Raw genomic sequence first — 17,919 nt, forward strand, 5'->3', positions numbered from 1 at the left:
ACACACAGAGCATGTTATAGGTATATGGGCATTGCCTAGTTAACGTCACTGTCTGAAAAATAACCGGCCAATATTTAAAGTTCTTTTTAGCTAATTTAGGTGTTTGGAAATATTCGCACTTTGGTGTTTTAGGAAGGATATGTAAACGACAGATAAAACCAAAAATATGAAGAAATTATTTCCAAACCGTGTTAAGTCTGCAACCATTATGTTTCTCATTTTCAAGATTGCTGGTTAACAATATGCAGACTATTGTCTCATTTCGCAAACAAAGGCACACACAGTATTGTTACCTTGCGTTTGCTTTATAATCGTTCACCCAACTGAAACTACAATACCAGCTCATTGGTCATTGCACAGGTAAAACAGAAACATGTGTACTACGCATGACGCACAGCAGTCCGACTAAAACAATTTTCATCAACAGGTAGTCTTTCCGTTACCAGCTTCACCACGAATCATAAAAATTATATTTACCATGCAGAAATGTGCACGATGTGGATGGTGGTGCGACGTGCGTAGGGGTGTGTGTGGGTGTGGAAGGGCGGATCTATGCTTTTGAGGGGGGGGGGGACTACTTCTTAAATTGTCTTGAAAACAAAAATTGACAAAAATTGTCTACTTGTTGCTTTTAATTGTTGTTGTTGTTGTGGTCCCGGTTGTGGTCTCAGTTCTGGACACACAATAAACCGGGAATGAGTTATACTAAAAAGATATTAAAATTATTTTGTCGGGATGCATTGCTAAAGAGATGCACATAATTGGCATGGGAGCTCATTTGATAAAAGCACTATTTTCTTCCAAATATTGAAAAATAGTGCTGTGGAGCTCATATATTGCATTTCAACGGCCAAACTTAATGACAGAAAATGTGTGGCCTATACCTGATGTCGATCGAATAGCCGTCGCCGTGCATATTATACGCAAAACTCTATGACAAAATATGCTTGGCTTAATATGACTCATAATAAAATCAATTCTGATTTCGATTAGAGTATAATATAAAGAAAATGTGCCGAAAATGTAGTTTCTGCTGCAATTTTTAATATCACTCGAACAAAATTATATTGAAATACTTTTAATTGTTAAATGCCAACGTAATGTTAACATTTGTAATTTTGTTCAGTAGCCCCTTCATTTTTATCATAGCCTTAAGGGCTGGGGTATGAACGTTTGGACAGTATTTATTTTGGGACATTAGAGCACATCAGACATATCGAATTGCATTCTAAATACGAAGAATGTCATTCTGATATCAAATAATTTTGAATTTTTGAAATTCGCAATTTAATACACATTTTATGGCAAATCATTAAAAATTGATATTTTTGATATTTAACAGTACTTGAAGCAAACTTTATAAATCTGATGATTTATACTTAAAGTGTATGTAGGTGGGTTGAAAAGCCGACGATCAATTGAAAATTTTGACCTTTCGTATTGAAGATATGGATTTTTTTCCCAAAACACAAAAAAAAATTAGGTCTTTTTGGGAAAAAAATCCATATCTTCAATATGAAAGGTCAACATTTTCAATTGACCGTCGGCTTTTCCTCCCTGCTACATACACTTTAAGAATATATCATTAGATTTATATAATTTACTTCGAGGACTGTTATATATCAAAATTCGAAAAATATCAAATTTTTATAATTTGTCATAAAATTTGTATTATATTGTGATTTTCAAAAATGAAAATTATTTGATATCAGAAAGACATGCTTCGTATTCAGAATACAATTCGATAGGTCTGAGGTGCTCTCATGTGCCACAAAAAATACTATCGAAACGCAATAAACGCTCATTTTGGATCCCTTAAGCCTTTGCAAACAAATGTCACGGTCAAGGCATTTTGATTGGTCAAACAGGGGGAAAGCAGAATAAATTATAGTTTTAACTTCAACACTACACTATTTTTCGCTCACCTGGAACGTTTTCACTAGTCCGATTAGCGTCTTCAGCAGATGGTGATGCTGTGATGATATCTTGTTTACAATCGGGAAAGGGGGAAAGTAATTTTGATGTAAAGCGTTGAATGCCATCTTATCTAGGGATTTTTAAGGACAACTCTTGTTTGAGTGAAAATCTATCTAAAACTTTTATTTCGAGGTGGTGATACTTTTGAGAGCGAATAATCTTGCTCTTACATTTTTAGAGTGATATTTTAGAACTCCGAAATAAATTGACCCTAATTTCACTCTTTTACACTTATAAGATCAGGAGAGGGGACAGGTGATTTCTGAACGGTTGTAATTTACACACATATAATAGAAGTAGTATTAAAAGGAACATGGAATTTTTAAATAAACACAAAAGTGAATTTCACAACACTTTAAGGGAAGGGGTATGAACGTTTGGACAGTATTTATTGTGGGACATTAGAGCACATCAGACATATCGAATTGCATTCTGAATACGAAGAATGTCCTTCTGATATCAAATAATTTTGATTTTTGAAATTCGCAATGTAATACACATTTTATGGCAAATCATTAAAATTGATATTTTTGATATTTAACAGTACTTGAAGTAAACTTTATAACTGATGATTTATACTTAAAGTGTATGTAGGTGGGATGAAAAGCCGACGATCAATTGAAAATTTTGACCTTTCGTATTGAAGATATGGATTTTTTCCCAAAACACCAAAAAAATAATAGGTCTTTTGGGAAAAAAATCCATATCTTCAATATAAAGGTCAACATTTTCAATTGATCGTCGGCTTTTCCTCCCAGCTACATACACTTTAAGAATATATCATTAGATTTATAAAATTTATTTCGAGGACTGTTATATATCAAAATTTGAAAAATATCAAATTTTAATAATTTGTCATAAAATTTATATTATATCGTAATTTCAAAAATGAAAATTATTTGATATCAGAAAGACATGCTTCGTATTCAGAATGCAATTCGATACGTCTGAGGTGCTCTCATGTCCCATTAAAAATACTGTCGAAACGCCATAAACTCTCATTCTAGATCCCTTAATGTTTTTATATAATTATATGGATTAAAATGTTGGCAGATACAGGCATTCCTACAGAATATGACAACAAAATCAACACCAATACAAGTACCTTTTTTTTTCAAAAATAAAATTCTTGGTCAAGGTTTATACTGGGCCTTAATTTTAAGTTTAAAATGTTTAAATTTGTTTGCTTTTTAATTTGACTGATATTAATAAATTGTTCACTAAAGTATTTACCAATGACAATGCTTCAACATTGCGTGTTATGAAACTGCATAAAATACTACAGGCCTATATATTATAATATAAAGTATGATAAATGATCATAAATGTTTGAGAAATAAATTAGTAAAATCATATGTAGACTTAGCCTATATTTTGTTTTCTACCAGAAAAAAATATTTTAATGGATAAAAAGAGCTAGTATTTCATTATAACCTTTCATAGTCTTATATTTTCCATATATGTTTTTTTTTGATATAATAATATAACAATAATATCACAATACATTTGTTGTTATTATTATGCCGTATAGATATTATATACGAAAACAAGTACGTCGCTTTCATAAAAAACACACACACACATATGTTTAATAAAACATATATAATTTAGAGATGTCTTTGTCTTCCCTTTTAATTATGAATAGATAATTCATATATTACACGGATTATAGATTTTTGCATACAAAGGCAGCTAAACAAGGTCTTCTGTATAGCTCAACATGCCATCAATGTCTAGATTGGTGTTTTATATTAATTATACCCAATATTTTTACCCATCAGAGCGTTAATTAAAACTTATCGATGTAAAAGCAATGTCATATACGGTCGAAAAGATCGAAATGGTTTCTTTTCAATAAATATGATAAAAGACAACGCAACAAAAGGGTCTTCGTTAGAGAGAATACAATTTTGTGATTGGTTAATTTAAGGAATGACGTAGCTACTGAGGTTGGTATAATTGGGGTGTTTCGTGAATAAGTGGGCAGAAACGAGAGAAGCCGTTGCCGAATGGATGAATGCAAACGACCTCTCCAAAGAACGCTATTTGTTGTAAGGTTGCTTGCTTTCTCAGAATCAAAAGACGCCGTGGGAGGTTCACTTCAAAAGCTATCTACTGAAGACAGCAGTATTTGCAGCATGCAGCTCCGCAATGGTAATCGTGTGTGCTGGTTCGTTCTGGTCTCTGCAGCTTTCTGAGGCAAGTTGTAGGGCAACACATCTTACCACTTCAAAAGAGGAGCATCCACTTTCAATACCATCGACGAGACACAATATGATTGCAATGGAACTTACACCTGCATGCTGGAACTCACCTGGTATAATATTTTGTTTTAAATTTTTACTGGAAATTTTCTTCTATCATAAGTGAATTATGGTATAGATTATCAAAATATTTTCCACGTAAAATGCTAGGCATAATTTAATGCCATCCTTCAGGTACATGGAAGAATTTTTCCAGTGAAAAATAATTTTGGTAAGTGTCATACATTACTATTTGACTTTAAAAACACTCAAGGACATCTTTCTCATGGACAACAATTCTTCATTTTCCTTCGTGAAGTCATCTTCTGTTGCGGAGTGTGTGTTAATGCTGACGGGTTTCCTTGACGCCGGGCAGTCTTTACTGAAAACTTGTTCGTTGTCAACGAAACCTGCCTGTTTGGCACCAAACCATCGAATAAACCTGGAAATGCAGAGTGTCGCATCGAGAAGGACACGACAATATCGACAGGGGGGTAAAACTACATATGGCAGAAGAGATCGTCGACGACAACCATGCTAAATATAAACGTTTAATGTTTTGTGTCTGATTTTTTTTTCTATTTTCAAAGAAAAGAACCAACGTGTCTGATGAATTGACAATTGATTTGAAAAAAAAGGTTAAATAATCGTAAATCATGTTATAAAATAAATGCATGAATAATTATAATGATGTATATAAGAATTTAGTTTATTTACCATTTTAACCGTTTGACAAGGTGTTCGTATTATTGTCAGTGATTTAGTACTACCATGACTACAAGGTATCCCAGAAATTGTGTTGATATCTTAAAATGTGTTTTAACAATCATTCAGCGTATACAGTGAAAGCCACATCTTTTAGATATCATTTTCAAGCAAAAAACAACACCAAAATCTCGGATGAAAATGGCTGAAGTATAAATTTTGTATAATTTTCTGTTGACTCGCTGCATAAAATAAAGTTTGGTTCAATTTTTGCTATTTTGTTTCAAAAATCAATCAAAATGTAGTTGAAAAAAATGTTCTGAGAATATCAAAAATAATATTAACAATTCGGTAGGTATTACGGTTCTTGGAGGTAAATTTGTCAAATAACGTAAATTCACTATACTTTGACCAATAACTTAAGAACTAACAACTCTATCCAAATTTTAAAACCATTCTCAGAAAGTTCCTATATGATGCATAACCACTTTTTACAAAAAAATATTCCGATTTTTGATTTAAAAGATAGAGCCAAGGATGGACGCGCGTATAGCATCTGCCAACACGAAAATTGCGAAATTGGTCCAGCAACCATTTTTTACATTCGATATCATATCTTTAAAAACTATTTTATTAAATGAACTCCGGCTTTTCCAAACGATAGCAGATGTGGAATCATGTAAGCACTGAATCACTGCTTTTAAAAAACACAATTGAAGATAGCATTCCATTTGTTGTGGTCCGCTTTTGGGGGACACAAAGATTTCGGATTTTGATTTGAAGTTATATAATAAATGTTAAAAATAATATATTATTTTTAACATTTATTATATATTATATAATAAATGTTAAAAATAGTACATTTATTATATAGCTTCAAATCATTGTGTTTGTTTTCAGCATCTTACATGACAGTGACGAAACCGAAATTTGCACAAAGGCATTAATTTGACGGGGTTGGAATATGTATAGAACAGCGAATAGGTTAGTGCTTCTTTTGGTTTATAACTCGGGTCCTTGGAAGCCCCTCTCTAAATTCCCAAGATAAAAAAGTTATCTATTCGATTGCGATGTGGGACAAATTCAAGCTTAGATTTCAAATTCTTAATATAATAGATTAAAACTGAACTGCACTGAATTAGATTATCATTTTTTAATATTGTAGATTGAAATTCAAATCCGTAAGATTGACTTTTTAATCTTAGCATGGATTAATCTTGGATTAAGATAAACAATAATCTAAGACTACTCCAAATTAAGATTAAAAATTCAATGGATTTGAATTTCAATCTGTTAGATTATAAAATGATAATCTAATTCAGATTAGCTCATTTTTAATCTATTAGACCAAGAATTTTTAATCTAAGTTTGGATTTGTCCCTTATCGCAATTAAATATCGGAATTTAGAGAGTAGCGCGCAAAAATATAAACAGCAAACTGCACTTGGAAACGTGTTTTTTTTTATTGTTTCAGTATAGTATAGACCTATACTCAATTTATTGAAATTAGACTTTCAGTTGATGATAGTATTTTTAAGTTATCGTGCAATGTTATTTTTCATTTTCCCATTGGTACTTTTATAGGGTCGTGCTTTTTATAAGCAAAATTTGATTAAGAACTTAGATTTCAATTTGTAAAGCCTGCGTCGGCTATCGCCAGCAAGCACAAAACGTTTTACAGAACACGTTTAAATGTCGGAGTTATTTAAAGGATATTAAACGTTTTTCAAAACTTGCTGCAACATTCTAACATAATGCTGTCATCAGTGATCATTGCTATGTAGGTGTAATAAGTTGTTTATTTGCTGAAAACATTTTATAATAACATTTTGACAACATTTTGAAAAATGTTGTTAATAGTGTTTTCTTCATAGCGTTTCAGAAACGTTACATAAGCTTCATGTGCCCCGACATTTAACAAATATTAGTAAAACGTTTTGACCAAAACCAAAACACGTTTGTAACATGTTTATAACGTTTTAAATACATTTTTGTGTTTGCTGGGTGAATATAGTAATGTCTGCAATCTGATCAAAAATAAGATTCCACAAATAAATCGTTTACACGAAAAGCAAGTAATATTGTTAACCGTTGTTTCTGTATGACTGTGTCCTTCAATAAAATTAATTGAAAACATTTTGAAAGCAGAATTGGAAAATGATATAAAACCAAAAAGATACTAACAAAGAAGGGAGAAGAAGAGAAAGAAACACAAAGACAAAGGACAACAGAAAAAAGGGGAGGGAATAAAGGAAAGAAAAAAGGGCAGTATGATAAGGGAAGAAAAGAATGAAAAGAAAAAGAAGGAAGAACCCACCAAAACGAAAGGAAAGAAGCAAACAAACACATCTTACTCCCTGTCCCTATTGTCTATAATTATATTTGGTATAAAAATGTTTGTTTGTGTGTTGTCTTGTCACTCGACTCTACCTTTGAAGCTCTTTTTGTGGATAAACAGTTTCGTGATACATGATGCAGTCATGTCTACAGTAGAATTCCCCACGACATTTGCATGACTTAAACCCCATTAAAATCTATATTAAACCAAGATAATACTCATTGAAAACAGCTCAACTATGTTAAATCAGATCTTCTCTGGTTAAATCACACTACACATTGCGTAGTGCATTGTAAACAAATACGTAATTGAATATTCTTAATGAGGGAGCGTTCAGAAATACTTTGGTGGGAGTGGACGAGAGGTTGATCATCAGGAAAGTTAGGTCATTTTGTGAAGATAAAGCTGTTCATTGGCGGCACCAGGAATTTTTTTCGGGGGGAAGTGAATTTCTTCGGAAGTGAATTTTTTTTTGGGTTTTTACTGGGGGTGGGGGAGAGTTCTGACCCTGCCCCCCCCCCCGTGGCGCCGCCACTGAAGCTGATACATACGCAATGAGCTCGCGAGCACCACCACCCCCCTCTCAAACGCACCCGGCACCCCCACCACTGTCCACAAACAATGATAGTGAATTGTCCCCATTATTCTTTTTCAAACGAATCAATGTATAATACTCCGATAAAAAAATGTAATATTTATTATTCATGGTGAAGCTGTCAACGGAGTGATGACAATTGTTTGTGCAAGTGTTTAGTCTAAGCAAAAGTGTTTAGTCTAAGTGTAAGTAAAAAATGTACTGAGGCATAGACCATGTACAATGTGTTTATGCTCAAAGAGAGTCAGACAGGCACTTAACAGTGTCGTTGATTTTTTTAAAGTGAGAGGCGATTATCAGTGATAATCGCCTCTCACTTTTAAAAATTAAATAAAATCTTTAAAAAATAAATTTAAATAAGGAAATACTACAACAAGGCAGTTGTATACACGTTGAGGGCGGCAATTAATGGATTAATTATTAACCAGGAGTTGGCGGTCACAAAAATGCCATTTTCTGAAATGAGGCTGAGTATAAGTTCGGCAAATGCATAGTTCAAAATTGTAGAATGTATTTTTTGTACAAAATCACGTGATTATTCCCTGCTAGTATCGTCCTCTTTCTTTAAGACCCTCAGCCATGGGTATTAATAAAATCATGTGTTTTTCTTTAAATTCTTGTAATTCGCTCTCGAATCTTGAGATGGTTTGCTGATCAAACCTGTATAATGAAGTTCCGTATGTAAAAAATGGCACCAATTCATGTACAAGTTGCTATGGTGATACAGGTAACTACAAAGTGTATTGACACAGCTATGTATAAGACCCGGTATAAGACAAGAAAGGCAGCTCCTTTTATGACATGATTGATAATGTTCAACCCACATAACCAGGACGCTTATTAAGGCCACTTTAATTAGTGAGAGCCGACGATATTATTTGCTTTGTTTGAACAGAGAGGAATCACAGGCTACAATAAGAATTTTTATGGAAGAACCGTGATTGTAAAATCAGTAGTGAAGTATGCTAGAATTAGTTAACTGCGAAAGCGGCTGACCGTTCAATTGAAGATTATTTATGGAGTGGTCGAAATTCCAACTGAGGCGAATTTATCAGAAAATACCATCACGAGAATCTTAATAGGACAATTTGTCATCAAAAGCACTTTGACGGATCTTTGGAGCTAGCACAGAAGCAAAGGAACTTGTTGCATAAATTATATGACACCTGATGTGCGCGCTTTCTTATGAAGTGAATTCTACTGCGATAGTATGTAAAACTTTCTGCAGTAAAACAATTTGTTTTTTGAAGAAAACAAATCACCCACCTAGCACGAACATCACCAACAGTTTGTACCAAGGATTTAAGCAGGAACATGCTTACAGCATTTATTTACATGGCTCAGAACCGTAAACGGCATTTAACATAAATATCGAGATTGCCAGGCGAGATAGAATATTATTTATAGTTATTCATCCTCGTCCATTCGTTGACGAGCATTTCGATACACACAACTGATACCAACAAGCCAAGTATGGATGTTTTACCTTGGAATCTAACCACTAATGGATGTATACCCGAAAACGAAGCCGATGTTTCTTGGATACCGAAACTACTCTACACCGATACTGAGCGAGTTCTTATCACCATCGTCTATCCTATCATTTTTGCTCTGGGAATCATCGGAAATCTGGGGTTTCTTTTTGTCATTTTACGTCTTCCGCGAATGAGGACAGTAACTAATGTGTATTTGTCCAATTTAGCTATTGCCGATTTTTGTTTTTTATCGCTTGCAATAGGCGACAGAATTGGACGATACTTCGCGTCACCCATTTCGGGTGACCGATACCCAATTGGACAGACTGGCTGTATCTTGATAATCACTCTCAAAAATGCGTCGAGTTTTGCCTCTCTCTATCTTATCACCATGGTTACACTTGAAAAATATTACGCCATTTGTAGGCCCTACCAACATCGTGGCAAATTTGGCGGGAAAAGGCGATCTATGAAATTAGCCATACTGGGATGGGCTTTAGCCCTCTGCTTTGCGTGTACGCTTATGCCTGCGTACTGGAACTTTGAAACAATATGTATATTATGGCCCGAATCGGAATATATTATTCCTGAAGTGTTTGGATTTTGTAACCCAGTTGCAAATTGGGCAGTGCATTTTGCAAATAGCGTCCAAACGGTTCCATTCTTCATAGCCTTAGTAGTTAATTTTTCCATGTACATTTTTATCATCCAAGCGTTGAAAGAAAGATCCCGCGCGCTAGCATCAAATATATCAAGCTCCAATCCAAGTTTTTTGTTACGGACAAAATATCGACACCAACTGAGTCGAATGATTGTTATAAACGGGTTTATATTCTTCGTTTGTTTGGCGCCATTTCAGTTTGTGTCTTTTGCTATGATGATTTTGAGCTCAAATGACATATACCTTCTTACGCAATCTCAGTTTGAAATATTGCAAAATGTCTGCCGAACGTTGACGTACATAAACGCAGCAATAAATTCATTTGTATACAGCATCACAAATGAGAGATATCGGAAATCATTTGTAACATCATTTGGTGGGTGCAAGAAAAAAGAGCAACCGAATAAGATCACTTCGAATGAATGAAAACTTGTTTACAACAATGAAACGAAACAAGGTCCAAAATGGAAATAATTAAGGCAAAATCACAACTTAACAACAATATGGTGATTGGGCTCTCAAATAATTTATTTATTATTTAAAAACTGAGTTAAAAAGCAAGTAGATAGTCCCGAGATAAGCATTGAAATATAAACCATTCGTCATCCTTCGGCTGCGGACGCGGAGCAGGCTACCACAAGATTTCTCAATACAATGCACAGTGCGACAATCTGTTCTGCGTGAATCAAAATCAGGAGGTGTGTGGAAATCCAGGTCTTCTTTTGTCATGAGGTGGTATGTTGTGAAATAGTTTTCTCCTTCGCGATAGACGAAGGATGAAATCTCATTTGATCAATCCTTATGTAGAGGATAAGGGGCTCAGGCTTGGTCATAGTGGAAACCATTTCTTGTCGTGACTGTCATCAATTATTGCATCAGTGAATTCATTAGTCAAATTATTTATTTATTTATTTATCATCAATAAAACTGTATCATATCCTTGGGTAACAAACTCAGTGCAAACACCATTCTTTCACGACTGATATTTAAACATTTTGATTTAAACCCGACAAAAATATATTCATACAAATCTACCTCGAAATTTTCAGATGGTATTCCATTATGTTATCAGCGAAAGTGAACTGTGATCTGTATAATGTATCGTCCTCAGATTTGATCACAGACTCCCAGACTCCTAGATGTTTGAATCTGCCCGTCGCTTATGAAGTGGTGGCTCATTAGCTATGTCTGTCCAAGATCACGACCTGGTTAAGTCCACAAAATGTCCAGGTGACTCAATGTGAATGTGGTTGAGAATTCAGAGCTAGTGAAACCACTAGGGTCTGTGGTGAAACTTGTTCTTCTATATTCCATAAATCGCGTTTTCAACTAGTAGTGGTATCGGTATGTAGATGACACATATTGTTAACGCAAGAGATGTTATTCGCAGGAGTTCACCAACCATCTGCATTCCCTTGATCAGGACATTACATTGACTACTGAAACAGAAGGAAATCACTCCTAGCATTTGTAGACACTCAGATAATTATCTAACCGGATGGATCCATCAAAGTCCAAATGTACCGCAAGAGCACACACAAGGATCAATCGACCCATGGATCATAAACGCGAAGTTTCTATTTTTAAAGAATCTTGTATTTAAATCTCCATTCTTACAAAATACCTCAATTGGGGGAATCTATTTTTTACCCCATGAGAACCAACGCCTTCTTATGTACAGCGTTTCTGATTGGTTAATTTAATACGCGACACTAAGTATATTCATCTGCGTGACCAATTAAAATACAGCCGCTCAATCTTCTTCAGCCCTACCACTATTCTTACCGTGTTGCTGATTGGCTCAATCAATTGTAATAGTCGTCTTATAACCAATCATCATGGGGTTAATAATTACAATATTTATTTTAACAACCAATTCAAAATGAAGTTTTTTATGCTTTGGATACATTCGATTTTGAGCTTCGCACAGGTAATGGGATGACCGTTTCCATGTGTTATCCAATGTAACCTATGATGCTTCATTACTGCAATAGGTAATGGGCTAATTCAAAAGTAGCCTGGTCAGTTTTAATAAAGTGTGGTAATTTAGGTCGTAACTACGGCAGCAGAAACAAATAGAGACCATCTGCCACGACAATTGTCTTAACATTATCATTACCGCTATCATATTAGATACTCGTATTTACATAACCAAGATAATAATTGAAGATGATAACTACCTCTTATTACGTGTCCAGTATCTTAGTATCTTGTCCCTGTTGATAAGCAACTACTAATGACTTCTTAAACTCATATTAAATTACAAGTATGCAAAAGGAACAAGTCCATAAGGCAAGCTTAATGGAGTACTTTTACGGATAATGCTGTGGAATTATTATGTACTTCAATCTGTCGCTCAAACCCATTTGCAAGTTTGTGTACTCTTACACACATCAATTGACTTGACTTTTGTGTGGATCGAGACAACAACTTGAAACACACGCATTACGGGTTCGATTCTTTGCTATTCACCGTGGTTTCAAATATTACCTCATCATGGGTTCATCAACAAGTAACCAATGTACTCCAGGATACATATACAACATCACCTTACCAAGAATGGTTGATTTCTTCCTTTACGATGAAACCGAACGTATTGTTATAACCATCGTCAACCCAATCATATTCAGTATTGGACTCATTGGAAATCTTGCCTTTCTTTTTGTTATGTTTCGAATCCCTCGCATGAGAACCGTTACTAATATATACCTCACAAATCTTGCATGTGCGGATATTATTTTTCTATCAATCGCTATTCTGGACAAATTGTCGCGATATTATATATCACCGATTGCTGGTGATCAATTATGCATCGGTCAAGCTGGATGTCGCAGTTTATATACAGTCATGAACGCAGCTTACTACGCTTCTCTCTACCTCATTACGATGGTCGCACTCGAGAAATACTATGCTATATGTAAACCAATTCAACATCGGTTATTTGGCAGCAAAGAGCGTTCTTACAAGTTCATTCTCGCAGGTTGGATCGGAGCATTTGCTTTCGCATGTGCACTGCTCCCAGGATATTGGGAATTGCTCGTCACCTGTGTTACTTGGCCTAAATTTGGTGGCGATTTTTCTCATCTTCCTAATGTTTTCGCCTTATGCGCGTCGATAGATGATTGGGCAATAGTGTACGTAAATGGACTGCAAGCGGGGCCATTTATTATTACATTGATTTTGAACACCATCATGTATGTTTTGATCATCAAAAAAGTGCGGCAACAAACTCAAATTACACCTGGCAACACTACAAATAACAGCCGTGATTTGCGACGCACCAAAATTCGAAACCAAGTTACCATAATGCTGGTTATAAATGGCGTGGTATTTTTCGTGTGTTTGGCGCCATTTCAAATAACTTCGTTTACATCAATAATAACTCGACCAATTGGAAAATATCTTCTGACAGATGCCCAGTACGAAATGCTTCTTCATGTGGCCCGAATTATGACGTACATCAACTCTGCGGTAAATCCATACGTGTATACCATAAGTAACGCTCGTTATCGACAAGCCTTTAAGGATGCGTTTTTGGGCTGCTGTATGAGCAAGTCTCGTCGACAGTTTGCTAATGAAACTATGACAGAAGAAACCCAAGCAAGAAGCAGCAATACAACTAATACCTCGAAAATGTAAACGCCAAACTGGGTGGGCAAATGATTCAAACATGTAACATCCAGTAATGACTGATACAACAAAGAAAGTATTGTTTTACCAACTTGGGGTCGGACATATTTTTCATTATACTCTTTAGTAATCCAGAAGCTCAAAAGAAATGTTGACAACATAAAAACCTCATGAAGCGAGGTAACATTCGATCCTGACGTATTTCGTCAAAAGGTACTGTTTCTCGTACGAAGCAAAGACCCACAAACTTCCTTTGACAATTGAAAAGTACGACGTGCCGAATGACAAACATCAACTCTGTAGTAAATCCATACGTGTATACCATAAGTAACACTCGTTATCGACAAGCCTTTAAGGATGCGTTTTTTTGGCTGCTGTATGAGCAAGTCTCGTCGACAGTTTGATAATGACACTATGACAGAAGAAAGTCAAGCAAGAAGCAGCAACACAACTAATACCTCGAAAATGTAAACGCCAAACTGGGTGGGCAAATGATTCAAACATGTCTAAGTAACATCCAGTAATGACTGATACAAAAAAAGAGTATTGTTTTACCAACTTGGGGGTCGGACATATTTTTCAATGATATACTCTTTAGTAATCCAGAAGCTCAAAAGAAATGTTGACTATCATAAAACCTCATGAAGCGAGGTAACATTCGATCCTGACGTATTTCGTCAAAAGGTACAGTTTCTCGTACGAAGCAAAGACCCACAAACTTCCTTTGACAATTGAAAAGTACGACGTGCCGAATTATGACAAACATCAACTCGGCGATAACGACATACATCAACTCTGCAGTGAATCCGTACGTGTATACCATAAGAAACGCTCGTTATCGACAAGCCTTAAAGGATGCGTTTTTGGCTGCTGTATGAGCAAGTCTCGTCGACAGTTTGATAATGAAACTATGACAGAAGAACCCCAAGCAAGAAGCAGCAACACAACCAATACTTCGAAGATGTAAACGCCAAACTGGGTGGGCAAACGATTGCAACACTGTCTCAGTTACATCCAGAAATGACTGATACAAGAAAGAAAGTATTGTTGAACAACCTGTGGTCGGACATATTTTTCAATGATACTCTTTAGTAATCCAGAAGAAATGTAGACAATCACAAAATCTGATCAAGCGAGGTTACAGTCGATTTTGTAGTACGTCAGGCACAAAAAGAAACTCGTCAGTTATAGTCATGCTTGCTGTTCAACAACCTGATAATTTTGGAATATTTTGAAGTATACATTTTGTTAATTGGACTTTCTTTCTCATTTGACACCCTGTTCGTGAAAATCGAACAAGAATTGACCAAGATATGACTGTGCCTCCAAACCGTCAAACCCGAAAATCAAAAGTTGAACAGCAAGGAGGAATATTATCTGACGAGTTTCTTTTTGTACCTGGTGTATTTCGTCGAAAGGTTCAGTCTTCTATACGAATCGTTTTATTTATCCAGTTTGTTTCCTCAAGGTAGCCTGGAAACCAAAATGCGAAATGCGATGGGTTTTTTTTATGATAGATTAATTTTCATAGTATTTATTAATTTGTATTGTATTGCTTGTAAAACAATTGAAGAAGTATTTTTTCTTGATTGGATTTCTCAAATAAAAAAAACCCCGAAATGTGGTAAAACGACTCCCCAAAACGAAATGCGCATCCTACAGGAAACAAACTTGCTATATACAATGAGATTTAAAAAAAAAACATTTATTATTTTGGTAGGACAAATAAATGCTGCAGTAAAAAACTAAAATATTGTAGACTTATCAAAAGCATTTGATATTATAGATCACAACATACTATTAAATATCTTGACAATCTATGGCTTTCGTGGTATACTATTAGACTTACTTCAGATCTAGAAAACAGTTTGTTTCTTAATCTTATGAATCTGAACTGAAAGATATTATTATTTTGTTTTCCTCAAGGACAACCTCTGGGCCATTATTATTTGTACTCTATGCAAATGATATATAATACTTCGAATGTACTTAATTTCTTTTTATTTCCTGATGATAGTACTCTTCATTTTTAAAACATTGACAATCAAACAAATCTTGTTAACACAGACAACGGCAGAACTTAAAGAAGTGATCAATTGGTTCAAAGCAAATTTATTATTGTTCGTTGATTCGATTTCATTTTATATAATTCATTCTGCTTGAAAACGTTTTTTTTCTGGATTGGATTTCTCAAATAAAAAAAACCCCGAATTATCGTAAAATGACCCCCCAAAACGAAATGCGCCTCCCACATGAAACAAACTCGATATATAGACGAATCTAAATTCACGCATTCCTACACCTGACTAGCAGCCTTTAGTTAAGCAGCCGTCGGCTACAATGCACTCATAGGTCGAATTATGACGTACATCAACTCTGCGGTAAATCCATACGTGTATACCATAAGTAACGCTCGTTATCGACAAGCCTTTAAGGATGCGTTTTTGGGCTGCTGTATGAGCAAGTCTCGTCGACAGTTTGCTAATGAAACTATGACAGAAGAAACCCAAGCAAGAAGCAGCAATACAACTAATACCTCGAAAATGTAAACGCCAAACTGGGTGGGCAAATGATTCAAACATGTAACATCCAGTAATGACTGATACAACAAAGAAAGTATTGTTTTACCAACTTGGGGTCGGACATATTTTTCATTATACTCTTTAGTAATCCAGAAGCTCAAAAGAAATGTTGACAACATAAAAACCTCATGAAGCGAGGTAACATTCGATCCTGACGTATTTCGTCAAAAGGTACTGTTTCTCGTACGAAGCAAAGACCCACAAACTTCCTTTGACAATTGAAAAGTACGACGTGCCGAATGACAAACATCAACTCTGTAGTAAATCCATACGTGTATACCATAAGTAACGCTCGCTATCGACAAGCCTTTAAGGATGCGTTTTTGGCTGCTGTATGAGCAAGTCTCGTCGACAGTTTGATAATGAAACTATGACAGAAGAACCCCAAGCAAGAAGCAGCAACACAACCAATACTTCGAAGATGTAAACGCCAAACTGGGTGGGCAAACGATTGCAACACTGTCTCAGTTACATCCAGAAATGACTGATACAAGAAAGAAAGTATTGTTGAACAACCTGTGGTCGGACATATTTTTCAATGATACTCTTTAGTAATCCAGAAGCTCAAAAGAAATGTAGACAATCACAAAATCTCATCAAGCGAGGTTACAGTCGATTTTGTAGTACACCAGGCACAAAAAGAAACTCGTCAGTTATAGTCACCCTTGCTGTTCAACAACCTGATAATTTTGGAATATTTTGAAATATACATTTTGTTAATTGGACTTTCTTTCTCATTTGCCACCCTGTTCGTGAAAATCGAACAAGAATTGACCAAGATATGACTGTGCCTCCAAACCGTCAAATCCGAAAATCAAAAGTTGAACAGCAAGGATGACTATTATCTGACGAGTTTCTTTTTGTACCTGGTGTATTTCGTCGAAAAGTTCAGTCTCCTATACTTTGATCAGCTCGTAATCGGCGGGCCTTTTAACATCGCGGATTAACATCAAAATATTTTATTTTGAAAATTTTCTTGTGACATCTCGCCAGAAGCATCACAAATTATTAATTCAAGTCCTATACTTTGTCTACTTTCTTTAACACACAAAATATAGACCAGACAGGTCAACTATAGCACTCTTAACGTGGGTCTATTTTTCGGTGTAGTGGTAAAAGCCTAACATTTCCCGCCTATTATGAGCTGATCAAACTATACGAATCGTTTTATTTATCCAGTTTGTTTCCTCAAGGTAGCCTGGAAACCAAAATGCGAAATGTTTTTTATTATGATAGATTAATTTTCATAGTATTTATTAATTTCATATTGCTCGTAAAACAACTGAAGAGGTATTTTTTTCTTGATTAGATTTCTCAAATAAAAAAAACCCCGAAATGTGGTAAAACGACTCCCCAAAACGAAATGCGCATCCTACAGGAAACAAACTTGCTATATACAATGAGATTTTAAAAAATTACTTCTTATTTTGGTAGGACAAATAAATGCTGCAGTAAAAAACTAAAATATTGTAGACTTATCAAAAGCATTTGATATTATAGATCACAACATACTTTTAAATATCTTGAAAATCTATGGATTTCGTGGTATACTATTAGACTTACTTCAGAACTAGAAAACAGTTTGTTTCTTAATCTTGTGAATCTGAACTGAAAGATATTATTATTTTGTTTTCCTCTGGGCCATTATTATTTGTACTCTATGCAAATGATATATAATACTTCGAATGTACTTTTTATTTCTTTTTATTTCCT

The 17,919-nt window shown here is 35.0% G+C and overlaps 2 protein-coding genes across 2 annotated transcripts; both read left to right on the top strand.

Moving 5' to 3' along the window:
* Positions 1-9,331: 9,331 nt before the first annotated feature.
* On the top strand, positions 9,332-10,420 carry LOC140160482 (somatostatin receptor type 2-like). The gene has a single exon (XM_072183718.1). It carries the CDS (start codon positions 9,332-9,334, stop codon positions 10,418-10,420), a length of 1,089 nt encoding a protein of 362 aa, XP_072039819.1.
* A 2,070-nt stretch (positions 10,421-12,490) lies between these two features.
* LOC140160483 (neuropeptides capa receptor-like) lies at positions 12,491-13,633 on the top strand. The gene has a single exon (XM_072183719.1). The coding sequence runs from the start codon at positions 12,491-12,493 to the stop codon at positions 13,631-13,633; it is 1,143 nt and encodes a 380-aa protein (XP_072039820.1).
* The last annotated feature ends 4,286 nt before the right edge of the window (positions 13,634-17,919 follow it).

The sequence above is a fragment of the Amphiura filiformis genome, chromosome 9, assembly GCF_039555335.1.
Source record: "Amphiura filiformis chromosome 9, Afil_fr2py, whole genome shotgun sequence".
Taxonomy (NCBI): Eukaryota; Metazoa; Echinodermata; class Ophiuroidea; order Amphilepidida; family Amphiuridae; genus Amphiura; species Amphiura filiformis.